This window comes from Macaca nemestrina, chromosome 7 (assembly GCF_043159975.1).
Source record: "Macaca nemestrina isolate mMacNem1 chromosome 7, mMacNem.hap1, whole genome shotgun sequence".
In the NCBI taxonomy this organism is placed as follows: domain Eukaryota; kingdom Metazoa; phylum Chordata; class Mammalia; order Primates; family Cercopithecidae; genus Macaca; species Macaca nemestrina.
In genome coordinates, this window is record NC_092131.1 from 100,188,751 (window position 1) to 100,209,119 (window position 20,369).

Below are 20,369 nucleotides of genomic sequence, written 5' to 3' on the forward strand. Positions count from 1 at the left end.
TCTGAAAATCTGAACCCACGTCAATGATACTTGGTCCTAAAACTTCCTTCCCAAAGGTCTGATATTGGTAGAAATAACATTCTCCTTTTTATTGCACACTTTCTCACCTTAAATAACAGGGAGCCTTTGCTACAGTCTAGCCTGTGAGAACAATACAGAATAAACTTAAAGAGGTATCCTTCCTGGGCTTCACCCAGCCATTCCTTTCCTAAAGTGGCCAGGAGTCACTACAGGTAGAGATTTTACTGAGACACCAGATGCATATGTGGGTGCAGACAGGGGGAGACAGAACATTCACCAGAGGTGAGAATTCGTGGCATTAATTAATTTTGTATTGAAGTGGTAAATATGGGGCAGTTAATGTGACTGACATTGAACTATCTGTGCCATGGTATTTCAGGTGCCACTGCATAGCCCATGGCCACCCACTTACTTCCCATTCACAACCTGATGAGCTTGCTAAGTACAGTTCAAGAAGGGAAACAGCAGAGGGGTAAATGCTCAGGTTAGTGAATAATGTGGCCTTGGGGAAGCATGGTTAAGGTCCTGCCCTGATCCATCTTGAGGGTTGCAGAGGAAAGTTTCAAAGAGGCATTCCTAAAGCACAACAGCGTGGATGGCCCATCTCATTTGTCCCAGGACCAGGAGGAGGAGAAGTAACATGAATTGAGGAAGTAGCCCCACAAAGATGTGAACAGGAATTTTCTAATCCTCCACTGATTTTTTTTCCTCTAAAAAACACTCCTGGCTGACCATGGACCATACTGATCAACCCTCCAAAGTAATATTAGGTGAAAGAATTACAACAGGGCTCTATTAGTCCTGGCATGGAAAAGCTTCTAAGGTCAAATTAAAAGCTCAACACCCGGGCTTTGGACTAGTTCAGGAATCTTAGCAGTAAGAGCCCTAGGCCCTTTCTCTGGGCAGCCACTCTTAATGAGACATCACTTTCTGCTGATTTCCATTAAAGGTTCAAGTTCTTGGAAAAATGGCCCAACTGACCGTCCTAAATCAAATGTCTCCATCCTTGCATGAAACAGCTCTCGCCAGGAGATCAGGGTATCGAGGAGCCAGCACAATACAGACACAGCCACCAGGGGAGCTATGGAGTCTCTGGCAGCCATGACAAGCTGTGATGCTGACACCAGCCTTGGCACTCATTCCCGGCCATATTTCATTCTTATCTTCCCTCTGGCTCCCTCCCAAAAACAGTCCCCACAACTGTCACCCTGATGTGAGGGAAGCCTGTGCTCACTCACTTACTTATCATTCACAAGTTTCCCATGTTGGTGGATCTGATTTTCCATCGTGAAGTTGATTGTGGCGCCGTACACATGCTCACCAAAAAATACCTTCATTTTAGACTTGTATTCTTCATCTTGAAAATAGCGGATCATATCAGGAAACCAAACTGTCAGTCCATAGTAACTGGAGTGGAGAAGGGAGAAGGTTGGAGCAACAACAAGATTAATTCTTTCATGATCAGTGTCTACATTCTTGACTTGAAGATCAAACTCATTGAAAATACATTAATTTGGTTCATTATTAGAAAATCTGATAATATAAATCTTCATATTAATAGATACAAGAGGAAAAAATATGACCACCTCCATAAATGCTGAAAAGGTATTTGATTTAAAAGAATTTTTTTCCTGATAAAAACACCAATAGATTAGGGGTTGGTGGACACCTTAACACATAAAATATACATGTCTCAGACAGAATCTTAGTGAATAGGGAAACGCTAAAGACATCCCCACTGGCCGATACGGTGGCTCATGCCTGTAATCCCAGCACTTTGGGATGGTGAGGAAGGCAGTTCACTTGAGGTCAGGAGTTCGAGACCATCCTGGCCAACATGGCAAAACCTCATCTCTACTAAAAATACAAAAATTATCCAGGTGTGGTGGTGCATGCCTGTAGTCCCAAATGTGTAAAGGAGGCCACTGAGACACACGGAATTATGAAATTTAAGTAAGACAGAACTTACCTTAATGCCATGGCAAACCAAACCACGGCCAGAATCAGTGTATTCATTCTGTAGGGCCCCATTACACAGTACAAGGCATTATCCCAGACCTACAACCCGTAACAGAGAAGGATTGTTAAAGAAAGCAATGTATGACTTTGTTTCTCCCACAATCAACGAGCTCATTACTCAGATTTTCTAATAAGTTGCCTAGGAACCCATGAAGAGAATGGGCACCCCACTGTCTCCTAAAGGCAGCAAATCTCTCCAAATAACAAGGAAAGCCTCTTCTCTTCTAACTGGCTGGCCTCATACTCTAACAGTCCAATAGGATTTTCCCTGGGAACACAATATTCTGTGAATGTGATTGAAAGCACACTGAGTTAGGACTTCAAGGCACGGAATAACCTGGACTACTGAGTTCTACGCCCTGCCTGTGGGCAAGGGGGATATTGCAAACATTTATTGACCATACACTGCGAAGACCATTCAGTCCCAACAGACTCTGGCTGGCTGGCTGCCTCAGTGCTCAATAGCTGACTGAATCCCTACTTGGAGGAGCCAGTGCTCCAGAGAAATGGCATTGCCCATTTAGAAAAACATTTCTTGGAAATCAAGAACAAGCCTCAAGGGATTGTTTATTTCACTCACTTCTTCCTCCCTGTGGATTATTTTAAAATTTGCTAGAGAGAAGATGTTTACTCAGACTAGACATTTTACCTACATTCAAAATCCCTGCCTTGGGAAGGAAGAACAAAGAAAAGAAACTAAGATTTAGAGAGTTTTCAGCTCCAGGGCACACAGCAAGCTAGAGGCAGACGTGGGCTGGAGCCCAAACGCCCCCTTCCAGGGTTGATTCCTCTCCAACACGCTGCCCCAGGTTGGTGGGGATGTTCAGGATCTGCATTTTTCATCCACTAAGGTTAGAGACTCCCATAGAGCCACCTTCTCACCCAAAGTAAGTTCCCAGTCACACCTGCTTGAAAATGGTCTTGAATCTGACCAGCCAGCGCTGGTACCAGGTTCCTGTTGAACTTTGGATCTCAATGAATTCATCCATTTGCTTGGGAGTTTTGATGTTGGACACCTGAAAAGTAAAAATAGGATATAGAGAATCTGAACCCCACTTTGTGTCAGAGTTTTCAATGTGTAGTTTAATGTAACTATTTAAACTGATTTAGGAATAGAGGAGTCTTTGATTTCTCAAAGAGCGCACGCGAAAAAAAATCAAAACCAGTTTCCATCACCTCCTCCAATAAACTTTTCATCTAGGGATAAAGACAAGTCATAGAGTGTCTCCATCTCTTTCTTCAGCCGAAGGACTGAGGATATGAGGAGATAACAGAAGAAAAATACAGATGGGACTGGACAATCCGTGGGGAGAAAGCAGCCCCTGGAAAGTGGACAACCGACTCATCATTTCCAGAGCACTAGGTCTAAGACAGCTTGGCTATTCTTTTTTAAACCGAAAAAACGGTGTTTTGTTTTGTTTTGTTTTTTGAGACAGAGTCTCACTCTGTCACCAGGCTGGAGTGCAGTGGCACCATCTCGGCTCACTGCAACCTCCACCTCCTGGGTTCAAACAATTCTCCTGCCTCAGCCTCCCGAGTAGCCGGGACTACAGGCGCGCACCACCACACCCAGGTACTTTTTTTGTATTTTTTAGTAGAGACAGGGCTTCACCATGTTGGCCAGGATGGTCTCGATCTCTTGGCCTCGTGATCTGCCTGCCTCGGCCTCCCACAGTGCTGGGATTACTGACGTGAGCCACTGCACCCAGCCAAAACAGTGGTTCTTAAGCTTTTGGGAGGGCTAGATGCCCATTTGAGAATCTGCTAAAGGCATAGACTCTCTTCCCAGAAATGTCAAGGACATGACCACACTGTGAGCCTCCTGGACTCATCTTGCCACTCCCAGCTATGCAGCCTTTGCAAATGATCTTCCGCCTGAGGTCAGACACGGAAGCGTCAGAACTAACAGCAGACTCTGCAGCAGAACTCTTGGCTGGAACTGGGTTTCAAGCTAATCAATACCTTCATGGATGTTATGAACCCCAGCGACAGCCAAAGGAGGCTAAAGGGGAAGTTAACACCAACTCAGGAAGCACCTCAAAAATCACACCCCAAAGCCTTAAGTTATCCTCTCAAATGTTGATTTTTCCTTTCTTTGCTCCTTGGGGAAAATATCACTGTCTTCCTTTGGGATTAGGGAGTGGGTGTGTTGACAACTTCAAGCACAGTTACTCACTCTAATTTACGATTCATTAGAACAATTGTCTATGATTCAGTCTAAATTAGAATATGGCCTGTGTTACCCCAGACCTGCAGATCGTGGGTTCTCAACCTAATGCTTCAACTCCTTCTCCTTCCAAAGGTTTCACTGCGAGATTGTGACGCAGCCAACAGGGCTGGTAAAATCTAGAGCTCACAGCACAGGCATCAACTAAGAGTCTGACTGCCCTAAGCTCTCCCTCCAGGCCACTGAATAATATCTGTGAGCATGTCTGCTGATGGGGCACACACAGGAGTAAGACAGGCAAGGCCATCAAGCTGGGCTGAGGACCCGCCCCTTATCGCCAACCACAGGCCAGCTCTCTGAGGTCAGTTACCACTTTCTGGTTATCTCTCTTCTTTCATTTCTTTTTCTGGCCCATCCAGTCATTTACTTCTACATCATTAATATAATCATCAGGTCAGTATAAAATACTGAGCCCATAACCTTTTTTAAGTCCCTCCTCCTGTTGGGTTAAAACTAAAAGCAGAAGTTATGCCTCAGAACCTAGTAACTGGCATGCATGCTGGGATAAGACCAACTCCAAAACTTCATAACTCTCCACACATTGATTTCTGCCTGAACTTCCTTCCTCCAGGTGCACTCCCACCCCGAAAATGAGGAACTCTGATCCTGTTGTAAAAGGCTTTTGTGTCTGAAAATTGGCATTTTGATTGATTTCCTAGCTAAGATCTCATTCTTCAGCATTCGGCGGCTGCGTTTGTTAAAATAACTCAATGGGAGGCCACTCAACGGAGGTGGCTCTAATGCCCTGGGTTGCCACATTACCAAGCAGAAACCTAACTCAGAATTTTAAAGAAAATGAAACAAGCTCAGCCAATCCCAGTTGGCTGAGTGGGCACTGGCTATATTATCTTGAACTTCCCACTGGAATAATCCAAATGAGGCAATCATTCAAACTCTAACCCAGCAAATACTTTCTCTTCTCTGCCTCCATGTTCGACTTATAAAAGCCTCTTCCTCTGCTCCTTCGGTAAAACCCTGACCCACTTCCAGTGTGAGCTACCTGACTGATGAATCACTATCTCCGTAAATAAACTCTCTAAAATCTTAATGTGCCAAAGTTTCTCTTGAACACAGTAGAATGCATTGTCAGGAGAGAATGTGGGATCACTTCTCCAAAAAAGGGGCTCCCAGTGGGGCAAGCCCGTTTGGTTGGTGTAGAAGGGGTCCTGCCAGAAGCAACAGTTAGGAAATGCCTGGCTGAGCACCACTGCACCACTGTGTGGAACCTTCTGTACAAGACGCCCTAGGGCAAGATGCGAGTGGGGAGGAGCTGATAGTGTGCGTGGGCAGGCAAAGGCAGACAGGCAGAACAGGGTGGGGTGGACTCCTCCTGGGACAGTCTGTGCGTTTGAAATAAGTCTGTTAATAACTGCTGGAGGCATGGGGAAATCCCAGAAAGACACTCTCAGATTTCAAACACTAGTAACCTACTATGCATAAGCAAGGAGAAAATGTTTTATTCCAAAGGGAGAAGAATAGAGAGAAGGCAGAGGAAAAGAGGTGGAGACACTGAAAGGGAGGAGGGGCAGGGAGAAAGGAAGGAGAAGGCTGCACTCTGCGATGTAATTCCTCTGTTCACAGATGTTCAGGAAGCCCATTCAACCCCAAACGCTTGGTATGAGTGATGTCTGTGTGTCTGTCTTAATGTGTGTCTGTGTGTCTGTGTGTGTGTCTTAATGTGTGTGTGTGTTTCTGTGTTTGTGTTCCTGTGTCTGTGTATCTCTGTGTCTGTCTTAATGTGTGTCTATGTGTCTCTGCATCTGCATGTCTGTTTTAATGTGTGTTTGTGTGTGTGTCCCTGTGTGTCCATGTGTTCCTGTGTCTGTGACTGTGTGTCTTAATGTGTGTCTGTGTCTGTGTGTTTCTGTGTTTGTGTTCCCGTGTCTGTGTGTCTGTGTCTGTGTGTCTGTCTTAATGTGTCGGTCTCTGTGTCTGTCTTCTCGTGTGTCTGTGTGTGTCTCTGTGTGTCCATGTGTTCCCGTGTCTGTGTGTCTCTGTATGGGTGCCTATGTCTGTGTGTGTCTCCATGTCTTTGTGTATGTGCTTGTGTGTGCCTGTGTTTCAGGCCAGGTTGATGTAGTGCAAAAACCAATCCAGCCAATGTGGAGTCAGAGACTGGAGGCAGAGACAGAAGACCGTGGAAACATCTTCCAGAAATAAGCAGGAGCTCGGAGAGAAACTTGGACTTCCTCTGGCCATGGAATGAGGCAGCAGGGGCAGAGTGGCAGGACTGAGCCAGGTACACCCAGAAGCCTCACCAATGTGTGGCTTCCACACCTGCAGCACAGCGGGAGCACTACAGGCCATCACAGAGTCGGCGGGGATGGAAGATCAGGAGAATCATTGTGACCCTTAACGTCTTCCATTTGGAGCATTTCTGTTCATTATGCTTCTTAATAAATGTTTGCAGTACATGTTCTCACTTATAAGTGGGAGTTAAATGATGAGAACTTATGAACACAAGGGGACAACCAACACTGAGGGGTCTACTTGGTGGTGGAGGGTGGGAGGAGGGAGAGGGGCAGAAAAGATAACTATTGGGTGCTGGGCTTAATACCTGGGTGACAAAATAATCTGTACAACAAACCCCTGTGACACAAGTTCACCTATATAACAAACCTTCACATGTACTCCTGAACCTAAAATAGAAGTTATAAAAAAAAAAGAAGGAAAAACATTGGTCCCATATTTCAGATATTTTAGAAGCAGTAGAATTGAGAAAATATCCCACTGATGAATTTTCCATAAAATTTATAACTTGAGTTAATTTATGAAAAAATGTCATAATTTAAATAATGATTAACATCTGTCTAGCACTTACTCCAAGCCAGGCACTGGTTTTTGTTGTTGTTGTTGTTGTTGTTTTTGGTATTTTATTTAATCCTTACAATAGCCACATTTATAGATATGATTATCCCTCTTTTCTCCATGAGAAAAATGAGGCACGGAGAGTACCTTGCCTAAGGCCACACAGCTAGAAAGTGTCAAAACTGGGATTTGATACTTTGGGTGCAGATGCTTGGCCACCGTGTGATCCTGCCTGAAAAGCAGAGGTTTTAAGTAACAGGTTAACAAGGGTAAATGGTTTACTCGAAACTGAAATTATGGAAGCTAAAAAATCAAAAGCAGTGAATCAAAATTAGGTAGGAGTTACTCCAGGAAGGTTTCCTTGAGAAAATGGATTTGAAGTGGGGGAAGTTATAGAAACAGGCGCACAAAGATGCCTGTAGCCTCCTGGTTTGTCAGAGCACGGCAGGCAGGAAGACGGCATCTCTGTAACTATCAGGCCATCATCATGAAAATTACCATTTACCATTCTGTTTTGTTTATTTTTGTTTTGCTTTGTTTGCTTTGAAAACTGGCGAGAAACAAAATTCAGATTAATAGCCAAGGATGGTAAGGGTGTAAGGAAATGGGTCCCCTATTGCCTGTGGCATTGTAGATTGGTACAACCCAGTTGAAATGTATTATGATTTGGCAATATATCTCAAGAGCTATAAAAATATCCAAGCTCTCTGAGCCAGCACTTTCATTTCTAGGAGTCTACTCCTGGAAATAAAACACTCCTAGAACATGAAGTGGAAGGAACTATGTGCACAAGAAGGTTCATTGCACTAATATTTATAGGAACAAGGTAGTACAACTGGATAAATAAGCTTCTAACATTAGAGACATGTTAGGAAAACTGTGTTAATGTTCATAACACTACTGTTTATTAAAATGATGATTATGAATACTAGGAGACAACATGTAAAATGATAATGAGTGCTACAGTGTTAAATGATATGTACACATAAATATACATACATATGCTGATCCCCAGAGAAATCTGTTTATTTCTGTTACCATTTTTTTTTCAGACACAGTCTTGCTCTGTTGTCTAGGCTGGAGTGCAGAGGCACTATCTCAGCTCACTGCAACCTCTACATCCTGGGTTTAAGCAATTCTCATGCCTCAGCCTCCTGAGTAGCTGGGATTATAGGCACATTCCACCACACCCAGCTAATTTTTTTGTATTTTTAGTAGAGACGGGGTTTTGCCATGTTGGCCAGGCTGGTCTTGAATGCCTGACTTCAAGTGATCTGCCAGCCTTAGCCTCTGATGTGGTTTGGCTCTGTGTTCCCACACAAATCTCATCTTGAATTGTACTCCCATAATTCCCACATGTTGTGGGAGGGACATGATGGGAGATAATTTTAATCATGGGGGTGGTTTCCCCCATACTGTTCTCATGGTAGTGAATAAGTCTCATGAGATCTGATAGGTTTATCAGAGGTTTCTGCTTTTGCAAATTCCTCATTTTCTCTTGCCGCCACCATGTAAGAAGTGCTTTTCACCACCTGCCATGATTCTGAGGCTTCCCCAGCCACGTGGAACTGTAAGTCCAATTAAACCTCTTTTTCCTCCCAGTCTCGGGTATGTCTTTATCAGCAGCATGAAAATGGACTAATACAGCCTTCCAAAGTGCTGGGATTACAGGCATGAGCCACTGCGCCTGGCACCATTTTTAAAAACAACTAGCAACCTAAGGAAAAACCTCAAAGGATATCCATCAAAATGCAAAGAATAATTATTATAAAGTAACAGCAATATCAGAGTCTTTATTCTCCTTTTGACAAACTTTCTGTTATGTGCTTAAATTACTTTTTAGCAAACCAAAGCAGTGAAGAGGAGAACCCCCTTCTTATTGGCAGGCAACCCCACACTCACCGTGAACACTTTCTCTGGGGTCCCCTTAGCTCTCATGTTGGTGTCATGGACTTGCTTGAGAATCATCCAGGCTTCGTCATGTTTTCCCATCTGGTGAAACCAAGGAAAGACACAGGAAAAATTCATTGCTGACTATGCCTTCTGTTCATTAGGGGTGGAAAATCCGACGAACTCAATGGGAAGGTTGATACGAGCATTCCTACCAGGTCTGAGGCAATTGCATGTGGACTCATTACCATCTAGGACCTGTGAAAGACCAGGACAAGCTTCCATCCCCAGCCAATCTTACAAGGATAATAAGGTCGTGCTTTCAAGGTGTAAATGCTAGGTAGTATTATCATTATACACTCTAAGTAACTAATCGCAGTTATTAGGTTCCTCACTGATGAGATAAGGCAAAGAAACAATGTGTTACAGGTTGAACTGTGTCCCCCCAAAAAAGATATGGTGAAGTCCTAATCCCCAGTACCATAGAGAGTGACTTTATTTGGAAATAGGGTTGTGGCAAGTGCAATTAGCTAAATTAAGATGAGGATATTCTGGAGTGGGTGGAGCCCTGATTCAACAGAACAGCTGCCCTTATAGGAAGACATCCATATGGAGACACAGAGGCATGCAGGGAGGATGCCATGTGATGATGAAGGCCACGACTGGAGTGATGCAGCTGCAAGCCAGGGAACGGTCAAAATTGCCGCAAACCACCAGAATCTGGAAGAGGCAAGGAAGGAGTCTCCCCTACAGTTTTCTGAGGGAGCATGACCTTGCTGCTGCTTTGATTTGGGACTTCAAGCCTCTGAAAGTGTGAGACAAATCTGTCTTTTAAAGTCACTCAGTTTGTGGCATTTTGCTACAGCAGCCCTAGGACACTCCTATCCGACCAAGGGTGCAAAACTCCCTGTTGCATCTGCCTCCTGATCAAAGGGGTGAACAGGGACATTCAACATGGAGGATCACTCTGCAGATGGCTTAGGAAGGAGGCAGATATGTGGACTTTGCAGATTGGGGCTGGAAGAGCCTCAAGGTCCTGTTGCCCCTCTGCCTGCTCCTGGACTGTCTGACTTCTGCAAGCAGGAGGCTCCCCCGCTGTTGGAAGGCTCATGGGACTCATCTCTCAGGAAACAGATGCAGTTGTCTGGTGGCTGGGGACCCTGTGTAGCTAAGAGACCCGAAAGGCTTGGGAGCGGCAACAAGCTGTACCATAGCTCTTACTGCGAAACAGAAAAACAGCAGCTCTAAAGACCTTCCTTCCTTCCTTCCTTCCTTCCTTCCTTCCTTCCTTCCTTCCTTCCTTTATTTATTGAGACAGGGTCTCTCTTTGTTACCCAGAGTGGAGTGCAGTGACACAACCATGGCTCTCTGCAGGCTTGATCTCTGGGGCCCAAGCAGTCCTCCCATCTCAGCCTCCAAGTAGCTGGGACCACAGGCATGCATGCACCAAATCACTCAGCTAATTTTTTTTTATTTTTGTAGAGATGAGGTCGCCCTATGTAGCCCAGGCTAAAAAACTTCCTAATCAGGACCTCAGGGGACAGTGGGTGCTGTGAGGCAGCTCAGGAGCTGCCTTCCACCACTGCACAGTCTTGGGAAGGAGCTCCTGCTCTGGGCTCCACAAGCTCTTGAATCTTCCAGCATTTACAGCCCGTGAATCCATGACCTGCCACCATCACAGCAGGCAGGGTGCCAGATTTAATGATGAGTGAGGTCAGCCAACCTGGGGGAGTTTGCAACGTGTAAGCAGCAGAGGATGTGGGACTAGGGACTGAGAGAAGGAAGCGAGGCTGGATTCCGGTGGCTGTTTTGTCGCTCTCCCCCTGGTGGAAAAGCACTGACTCACCTCTAGCAGAAACCGTGGGCTCTCTGGCATGAACTTCAGGGCCACCATGGACACAGTGCAGGGCAGAGCACAGACGATGACAAACACTCTCCAGCTATGGAAGTGGTAATTGGTCCCCATGCTGAAGCCCCAGCCTGCAAAGGAGCAGTCAGTCAAAGGATTTCTGGGACATGATCTTTTCCTCTACAGAAGAGTGACTCTGAAGCCCTGCCTCACAAACTTCAGGGCACAAGATAATCACCCAGGGAGGTGGTTAAAATGCAGACTCCTCAGCTGTGCCTCCAAAGCTTCTGAGTGGTAAGTCTGGGATAGGAGCTGCATCTTGACAAATCTGCAAAATGATATTTCTCACATTGCAAATTTGTCAAAATCTGCATTCTGACAAATCCCCAGGTCCAGGCCTGGCCTGACATTTACAAAGCCTTGGATAAGAGTACAAACAGAAGCAATAGGCCATATCTCTATAGAATCATTGTATTTTTAAGATGGCAAATTGTTAAATGAAATCTATTCTATCTGCCTGCCTTGACAAGCAACAAGCTAGAAGTCTAGGCCCAGAATTTATACCCATATGTGCCACATCCCCTTTTCAATCCCTCAACCCCTCCTTCCAAGTGAGGGATCTCATGCAGACATACGTGGACACACCACTGTGATGAGAATGGGCACTCCTGTCTTGATTTCTTGAGTCTACAGGAATTCCTGGGTCCTGAGCACCCACAGCATAATCTGGATGGAGATGGGGATGGGGGTCTTGGCCTCAGAGATCCCTTGCCTCACGGGAAGGGGTGCAGCCAGAGGAAGGCCAGAGCAGTGCCTCATACGGCCCAGGGCTTCTATTGGAGATCCCTCTTTCCAACGTCAAAGGGCAATGCCAGCTCCAGGTGATTCCAGTGCAAAGGGTTCAGGACCCCATTTTGAAAAACACTGTAAGTTGTTATATGACTACACAATTTTTTAAAATGAGAGACTGAACTTCTACATTCAAAGGCATCCTATCATCATTGAAATGGGAAGATAACTAGCTCCTATTCAATCATCATTATTGAAAGCATTGCTAAAACTCATCTTCAGAAATTACATTGAAGCATTGTTTTGAATATCCTCATGGGTAGCAAACTTCCCTCTTTTAAGTAGTAAAGTGAAAAGAGCCTAGATTTTGCAGTCACAGAGATCAGAGTTCTGGTCTGATCCTATGGAATCGCATTCGTGGGTTTTCACAGCTGTAGAATACAGGTAATGATACCTCCATAGATTTGTCATGTGTGAACGCTCCTAGCAACCCATCATACTTCACCTGCTTTGAGAGTACATTTGATTTTTTTTAGAAATAGCTCCATGACATTTAGTGCCAAGGATGTTGAATAAAATAGATAAATATCAGCAAAGATCAGCAGAAGAATTTAAAAAAAAATAGAGCCGAGATTATAAAATAGACTGGTTTTCTCATGCCATGAAGTATTTCTGAAGACAATTCAAATTGTATTTGTGAAAGACAAGACTATGTAAATAAATATATTGATTTATAAAGTTTAGAGGGCAATAGTTATTTTGATATAAAACTTCTATTTCATTTACTTAGAAATATAACATATGGCCAACTCCAGTGGCAAACAGCTTGCCTTGAATTTTTATTACTCTGTTGTGGTTCAACTTGTTCTACACGCAGCAGACTCTTAACCAATTATCTGCTGTTCCTGCAGACATTTTCTACTCTATTTGTACAATTAAAAGACTAGGTAGAGGGAATCCCAGTTTGGAAATGTGGGACTGTGGTCCCTTGGACACCTTTGGCCACAGCAACTGAACACACACCTCATCCAATACACTCAATCAGAATCGAATCTCTTTTTGCACAGCTTGGTCTCTTATCATCTCACTGAGGCTTGTTCGTTCACTTTAATTTTAATTTAAAAACCTTTTCTTTCTCCTGGGTGTAACACTAGAAAGAGGGAGATAAAACCATAGCAATATTTACACATTCTCAGCTCATGTGCAAAAACTATTCTGGCATCATTAGAAGTAAAGGTGATCAAAACCACACAGCAGTCAAACTCAGATGGATAACCAAGGAAGAGGGGCAGAAGCAGTTATGTTTATAAAGTATTCTGCTTCAAAAAGATCTTTTTCTTTATTATAATATGCACAAATTATACAAAATCCATTATTCCCTCACACCTCTCTGACTTTTATGGTGATTTCAGTAATCTGCATTTATCACATTCATTAGGCACATCTTCGGGGCCTTAAATTAAATAAAATTAAATGGCAAACTGCTTCCAAATATTTGGAACAGTATTAATTTGGAGGAAGAGATTGTTCTGTTTGCTGATCTTCTAGCTTGCCCTACTTTTCTCTGTCAGGATTTCACAAACAGCTGGTAATGCTGACTACAATGGGAATTAATCTTCCATAATATATCCATTTTTTTCTTAGCTTTACCCATGAGTTCACAGGAAAACATTCTGAGCTTTGTAATTTTCTTTCTCAATGAGCCAGTCACTCAAATTCCTGGTGCCAAGACTTTCCCTTACTTCAGTTTTGCAAAATCAATTAAACAGACTACACAAGCTGTACACACAAATATCAGTCTCTTCTCTAAAGTTACATTTGCATTTGTTAGAGGATTAATGCTTTAGGCACATTGGAAAATACCATCAAATGTCTGGTTCACCGTGGACAAAACATCCGAGGCTTAAGGTAAATAATGGCTCTTGTTACACTGTGATTCTAGCCTACCATATTTCTAGGATGGATTTCCCACAAGTGAATGCCTGTTTCAATTAAGCCTATCATCCAGGAGGCTTCTATTTTAAAATGGAGTATAAAAGTCACAGATATCATACAGGCATACACATAGGGAAATGTCCTGTCCATCTGGGGTAAAATAATTTTTTTAATTTTTTTATTTCCACAGGTTATTGGGGAAGAGGTAGTGTTTGGTTACATGAGTAAGTTCTTTAGTGGTGATTTGTGAGATTTTGGTGCACCCATCACCCAAGCAGTATACACTGCACACAATTTGTAGTCTTTTATACCTCACCCCCTTCCCACCCTTTCCCCAAGTCCCCAAAGTCCATTGTGTCATTCTTACGCCTTTGCATCCTCATAGCTTAGCTCCTACTTATGAGTGAGAACTTACGTTTGGTTTTCCATTCCTGAGTTACTTCACTTAGAATAATAATCTCATTTGGGGTAAAGTATTTAACCACAAGCACTGCTGTCAGCCTGCAGTGGTCAGACAGTTACCATGGTGCCCCTCTGCCATGGACATCCCATCTATGTTGGTCAACATGTCCCAAACCTGAATTCTTTTATTGCTTTCCTAGAAATCAGACACTGACACAGTAGTGTGTGCATTTGCGTAAGTGTGTGTGTTTGTGAAGTGAAAAAAAGATGCAGTTTGTAGTGACTATTGTGGGTTGCTAGCTTCCCTCACAACATCCTCCTGCCTTTTCTTCACCACTGCGTTGCACACCTGTGGTTTCAGTGGGACTGACCCTATCCCTAGGGACAGAAGTGGATCTAAACCCTTCTGGACCTGCATCCCCTGGTGTATAGTGGTTGGCTGTGGTGGACACATGACCAAGGCTGATCCAATCAGAGGGAAATCAAAGACCCTTTCTCATTGGTCGAGTGTGAGGGTGGGCTTTCCCCATGAAACAAGTAGTCTGCAAACAGAAAGCCTGGTATTGCTAATGCTTCCAGGAGGGAAGTTAGCCTGAGTACTAGAATTATCCTGGAATTTTTCTCAACATTAATTCCTCTGTGTACCCCAAGAATTGCCAAAGGTTCGGGCTGGCAGGTATATCTACAGCTGATTCTTTTTGTGTCCTTTCTCCCCTCCATTTTACAGGTGAGGGAACCCAGGCTGAAAAGATGGATTGACTTGTCCCATATCACACAGCACCACTATTTGGATTCAGCTTTTATTCAGATGTAAGTTGCTTCCCTCCATAAAAGGGTTTTCAATCACTTCATTTAAATGTGAAAATAGGCCGGGCACTATGGCTCACACCTGTAATCCCAGCACTTTGGGAGGCTGAGGCGGGTGGATCACTTGAGGTCAGGCGTTGGAGACCAGCCTGGCCAACATGGTAAAACCTCGACTCAACTAAAAATATAAAAATTAGCTGGGTGTGGTGGCTCACACCTGTAATCCCAGCTACTTGGGTGACTGAGACACGAATATTGCTTGAACCTGGGAGGCAGAGGTTGTAGTGAACTGAGATCATGCCACTGCACTCCAGGCTGGGTGATAGAGCGACACTCCGTCTCAGGAAAAAAAAAAAAAAAAAAAAAAAAAAAGTCCTTAGTATTCAAAGTCCTTATAATCCCTTAGTATTCAAACATTTGGATCAACTAACAGGGAAAATGATATTATATCAAGAATTGTGAGGAAAAAAAGGAAAAAAAAGCAATGCCTCAAAACCATATAATCAACAGCATAGTACATGGGCAATTAAAGTGTGCATTTGAGTGAGGGATAAATTGCAGAACCTGATAGTAGCAGCAATACAATTTTGTATCTAAAATTATGGAGAACTAGAGTGACAGAATTGACTGGACCTGCATCCCCTGGTGTATAGTGGTTTATTTTACTATTCCTTTATTTCACTATTCTTTATTTCACTATTCCTGTTCATATTTATCCTGTTTCTGATATATTTCAACTCTTTATTTCACTATTCCTGTTCATATTTATCCTGTTTCTGATATAAAACCCAGTGAATTTTCAAGTGCTAGATATGGCAAAGACAACAGGGTCTTCCCAAAACCACTTCCTCTACTTTGTGGGCACACAGCTCGATTGTTACCCAGTGTCCCTTGCAGGAGGGTGTGGGCATGTTACAGATCAGGGGCCACTGGAATATGAGCAGAGATGGTGAGTGTGCTCTACTTCCTGGCCTTTAGCCAGTCTACAACTGCCCAGTCTCTTTCCCCAAACCAGAGACCTTGTAAACTGTGTGTTGAAGATGACAGAATGACAAAATGGAAGGAGTCTAAACTCCAGAATTTTCGATGGAGTGGAGCCACTTGCAGATCAGGAATGCCAGCCGGACCTCGCATAAGGGAGAAGCTTTCACTGTGTTAAAACACTGAGATTTCAGGGTTTATCAGTTTGTCAGGGTAATGTACCCAGTAACAGCTTAACTAATATAGTAGGTACTGTCTAAACCAAAGCTTGTTCTTAAAAAGGTATACATGGAGCCTCCGTGAGCCTCCATTAGCTCAGAAAGCACAGCAGAGAGGGTCGTATTTAAAACAAGGCAATAAATAGGTGGTAAAGTGTCGGTCAGCTTCAGGGGCAAGTGTCTGCTACCCCCTCGGGGTCTGAGGATTCTAAATCACTGCTAAACCTATACTCATAATCAGTGATTTACCAAAAATGATTTTGAATGATGATGAGAGTATTACTCAGTATACTCCAAAAGCAGAATCAAAGTCAAAATTGCTGCCTTCTCCCTACTTTGCTCTTGACGAAACCAGTAGTAAAAGTTGATGCTTCCATGTCTCTGTCCAGAGAATACAGTGCTTACAATTATCCAGGAAAATAAAATTGTCCCAGCTGAAACCATGACCTTGTCTATAAGGGCTGCTGCACTTCCACAGTCAAACAAGAGTGACAGCAGGCACTAGGGTAGAAAGAGTACAAGCCTACCGCACCTGAGGGGACATCAGGACTCCAGCCCCCACTCCACCACATGCCAGGGACATGGTCTTGAGCGAGTCACCAACTTCTCTTGGCTTTTGTCGCTTACCTGTCATCTATAAAATGAGGTTACCAAAGCCTAACTTGCTCAGGGGGAGGAGGGCTGGAGGAGATGAAAGTTGAAATTATTTCAAATAAAAGTAAGGAAACAAGAAAAGGAGAGAGGGAAGGAGACAGGGAAGAATGAAGGAAGGGAAGGAAGGAGGAAGAGAGGGAGGACAGGATATATTTTTCAAAAAAGACATGTGAATTGAAATTAACAATGCGTCTGCAATGTTAGAAGTTGTTAAGAAAGATCAAGGTCACATATGGGAACTGTGCGTGAGTACATGAAATAAGGCTGAGGATAGGGACTATCGTTTGGGTGCAGGAGCCATAGAAACAGGGGCCCCTAGGCTGTTTTGAGCCATGGCTCACCATAGTGTGGAATGATGCTCCAGGCCATGGCAGATGCGTAGAGGCCCCCAGTCATCCAGAAGATGCCCAGCCAACTGAGATGTTCTCCTCGCTTCTCCCGAGACAAGAATTCAGAAAAATAGGCAAAAACAATTGGCAGAGCACCCCCAATACTGCAGAGGGAAAAGTCCAGAGAGAAAGAATCAAGTCATACACTAAAAATGGTCACAGCAGAAACCAAGTTGCCTATACCCCACCTTAGACTCTGTGGTGAAATGACCCAGTTAATTTGAGGGACCAGCCAGGTAGTTCCTCTCTACATGTGGGAAGCAGTCTTGGATTATTTTGACACTGCATGCTGACTTCAGAGGCTAATCCTAACCCTAACTCTTTCTAAGGTTCAACTTTAATATGGTATCCTGAAAGTCAAACACAAACTCAATCAGTCCAAGGGTTTCTGGAGTTATCTCTCAGAGCTAGAGTACCAGAATGGATGGGCCATTGGTCTGGGAGGGTCCAGCTCCAGCTCCCTAAGAACATACCCGATGCCTGAGATGAGTCGGCAGAAGAGGAAGGCTCCATATCCCTGCACGAAGGAAGAGAGGGAGGCGAAGGAGGCATTGACGGCCAGAGACATGCTGAGGACTCGCTTCCTTCCCAGCTTATCAGCCAGGCCTCCCAGGATGAAGGCCCCCGCCATCATTCCCAAGTAGACTATCATCCCTGCAATGAGGGGAAGGAGGGGCGAGAATAGAGAGAAAAGACAAAAGATTAGATTCTATATAATGTTTATAAAATACAGTGTTCATTTTTACTTATCCTAGAATTTCTGTGTCATAGACACAAAATGGTGGAATGTGATATTTGTGGCAAATTAGAAGTACTATACAAATACAACTTTTTACAAATGTTATCTTAAAAATGGCCTTACCAGGTTTATACACATGTACACAGACTAATGCATATCAACCAAAACTGAGATAGCTGTAAGACCACCCATTTAGGTGCATCATCTGCAGACAAGGGAAATGCTGTAATTTTTTAAGCAAGGAAAATGTTTGTGTTGCAAAAGCCCTCAACTGGTAGATTATGTTTAAGGAGAGAATTTCCAGGGTAAAGTGTGGCAAAGTGGATATGGGAAATGTTAGGAAGGAAGAACATGGTAGAAGTGAAAAACAGCAATTGAAAGCAATGCCAGCTATGTTATTACCACCCAAGAAGGACCTTTCTTCAAGCTACAACCAATGTCTAGGCTTAAGGAAATGTAGCATATTTGTATATGGTGTGAGATAAGGGCCCAGTTTCACTCTTCTGCATGTAAAATCCAGTTTTCCCAATGCAACTTATTGAAGAGACTGTTTTTCCCCTATTGTGTGTTCTTGTCACTTTTGTTGTAAATCAATTGACCATAAATGTGTGAATTTATTTCTAAGCTCTCTATGCTGTTCCATTGGTCTATATGTCCGTGTTTATGCCAGTACCATTTTTTTTTAAATCACTATAATTTTGTAGTATATTTGAAAGCAAGTAGTGTGATGCCATCAACTTTGTCCTTTAGCTCAAGACTGCTTTCCCTATCCAAATCTTTTGTGGTTCTATATGAATTTTAGGATTTTTTTTTTCTATTTCTATGAAAAATGCCATTGGAAGTTTGATAGGGACTGCATTGAATCCGTAGATTACTTTGGGCAATATAGATACTTTAACAATATTAATTCTTTCTATTCATAAACATGGGATATCTTTCCATCTATTTGTGTCTTCTTCTATTTCTTCGTCAATGTCTTACAGTTTTCAGTATAAAGACCTTCATTTCTTTGGTTAAATTCATTCCTAAGTACTTTTTAATGTTATCGTAAATGAGATTGTTTCTTAGATTTCGTTTTCAGATACTTCATTGTTAGTATATAGAAACACTACTATTTTTTATGTTGGTTTCTTATTTTGCAACTTTACTGAATTTGTTTATTAGTTCTAACAATTTTTTGGTGGCATCTTTAGGGTTTTCTATGTATAAGATGCCATCTGCAGAAACCATTTTACTTCTTCATTTCTGATTTGGATGCCTTTTATTTCTTTTTCTTGCCTAATTGCTCTGTGTTGAATAGAAGTGGCAAGAGTGAGCATTCTTGTCTTCTTGCTGATATTAGGGGGAAAGCTTTCAGCTTTTCATTATTGATTATGATTGTCAGTTGTGAGCTTGTCATACATGGCCTTCTATACCTAATTTGTTGAGAATTTTTATCATGAAAAGATGCTGAAGTTTTGTCAAATGCTTTTTCTGCATCTATTAAGATGATCATATGATTTTTATCCATTATTATGTTAATATGGTATATCACTTTTATTGATTTGCACATGTTTAAACATCTGTTCATGCCAGGCACAAATCTCACTTGATCGTGGTGTATGATCCTTTTAATGTGCTGCTGAATTTAATTTGCTAGTATTTTGTAGAAGATTATTGCATCTGTGTCCATCAGGAATATTGACCTGTAATTTTCTTTCCTTGTAGTGTTCTTCTCTGGCTTTGGTATCAGAGTAATGCTGGACTTGTAAAATGAGTTTGTAATATTCCTTCCCCTTCAATGTTCTGGAAGAGTTTGAGAAAGCTTGGCATTAATTATTCTTTAAATGTTTGGTAGAATTCAACAGTAAAGCCAGCAGGTCCTAGGCTTTTCTTTGTTGAGAGGTTTTTGGTTACTAATTCAATCTCTTTAGTCATTACTGGTTTGTTAAGATTTTCTATTTCTTCACAATTGAGTCTTGGTGGATTGCATGTTTCTAGGTATGTATGCATTTCTTCCAGATTACACAACTTGTTGTGTGTAACTTTTCATAATAGTATCTGTGATCCTTCATATTTCTGTGGTATCAGTTGTAATGTCTTCTCTTTCATTTCTGATTTTATTTGAGCCTTCTTTTTCCTTAGTCTAGCTAAAAGTTTGTCAGTTTTGCTTATCTTTTCAAAAAACCAGCTCGTTGCTTTAACTATTACACTTTGCTGCTCTTTATAGATAGCGTTGGTTAGATTCCTTCGCTCTACGTTAGTCCATTCTTTCTTCATCTGCTCACCCCCAGTATTGCTTGCCAAGTGAGGAATGGTTCCATCCTTTCAAGGAGATAAACAATAAAATGTAAGATTATCTCTGAGTGAGAAAAAAGGTGCCCAATAAAGATATCTGTCAGGTATTATTAAAACCCAGAAGAAGAGCAAACCTTGGATATAATTCACTCAATGTGGGAAGACTTCCAAGAGAAAGACGTTGAGCTGTTCTTGAAAGACAAACAGAATTTAGTCTGATTTCCATTTGGTGACTGAGGCAAAAAGGAAGTCTGATATGTTTGGGCAACTTCTTGTAAGTGGCCTAGCATGAGTACAGCATAGTTCATGTAGGGGAACCTGATGAGGGTTCAGGCTAGAGGGTAGGACAGAAGCCAGATCATAA

The 20,369-nt window shown here is 42.7% G+C and overlaps 1 protein-coding gene across 3 annotated transcripts in view; it reads right to left on the reverse strand.

The window, feature by feature from the left end:
- LOC105479331 (synaptic vesicle glycoprotein 2B) overlaps positions 1–20,369 on the reverse strand; it is a 188,228-nt gene that overhangs the window by 25,618 nt on the left and 142,241 nt on the right. For all 3 annotated transcript variants that reach the window (XM_024792104.2, XM_024792105.2, XM_024792106.2), the window contains exons 3-9: positions 17,463–17,643; positions 16,942–17,093; positions 10,812–10,945; positions 8,978–9,067; positions 2,946–3,056; positions 1,991–2,079; positions 1,264–1,428 (exon numbers count right to left, since the gene is read on the reverse strand). In XM_024792104.2, coding sequence (XP_024647872.2) covers positions 1,264–1,428; positions 1,991–2,079; positions 2,946–3,056; positions 8,978–9,067; positions 10,812–10,945; positions 16,942–17,093; positions 17,463–17,643 — 922 coding nt within the window. The remainder of the gene's footprint in view (positions 1–1,263; positions 1,429–1,990; positions 2,080–2,945; positions 3,057–8,977; positions 9,068–10,811; positions 10,946–16,941; positions 17,094–17,462; positions 17,644–20,369) is intronic.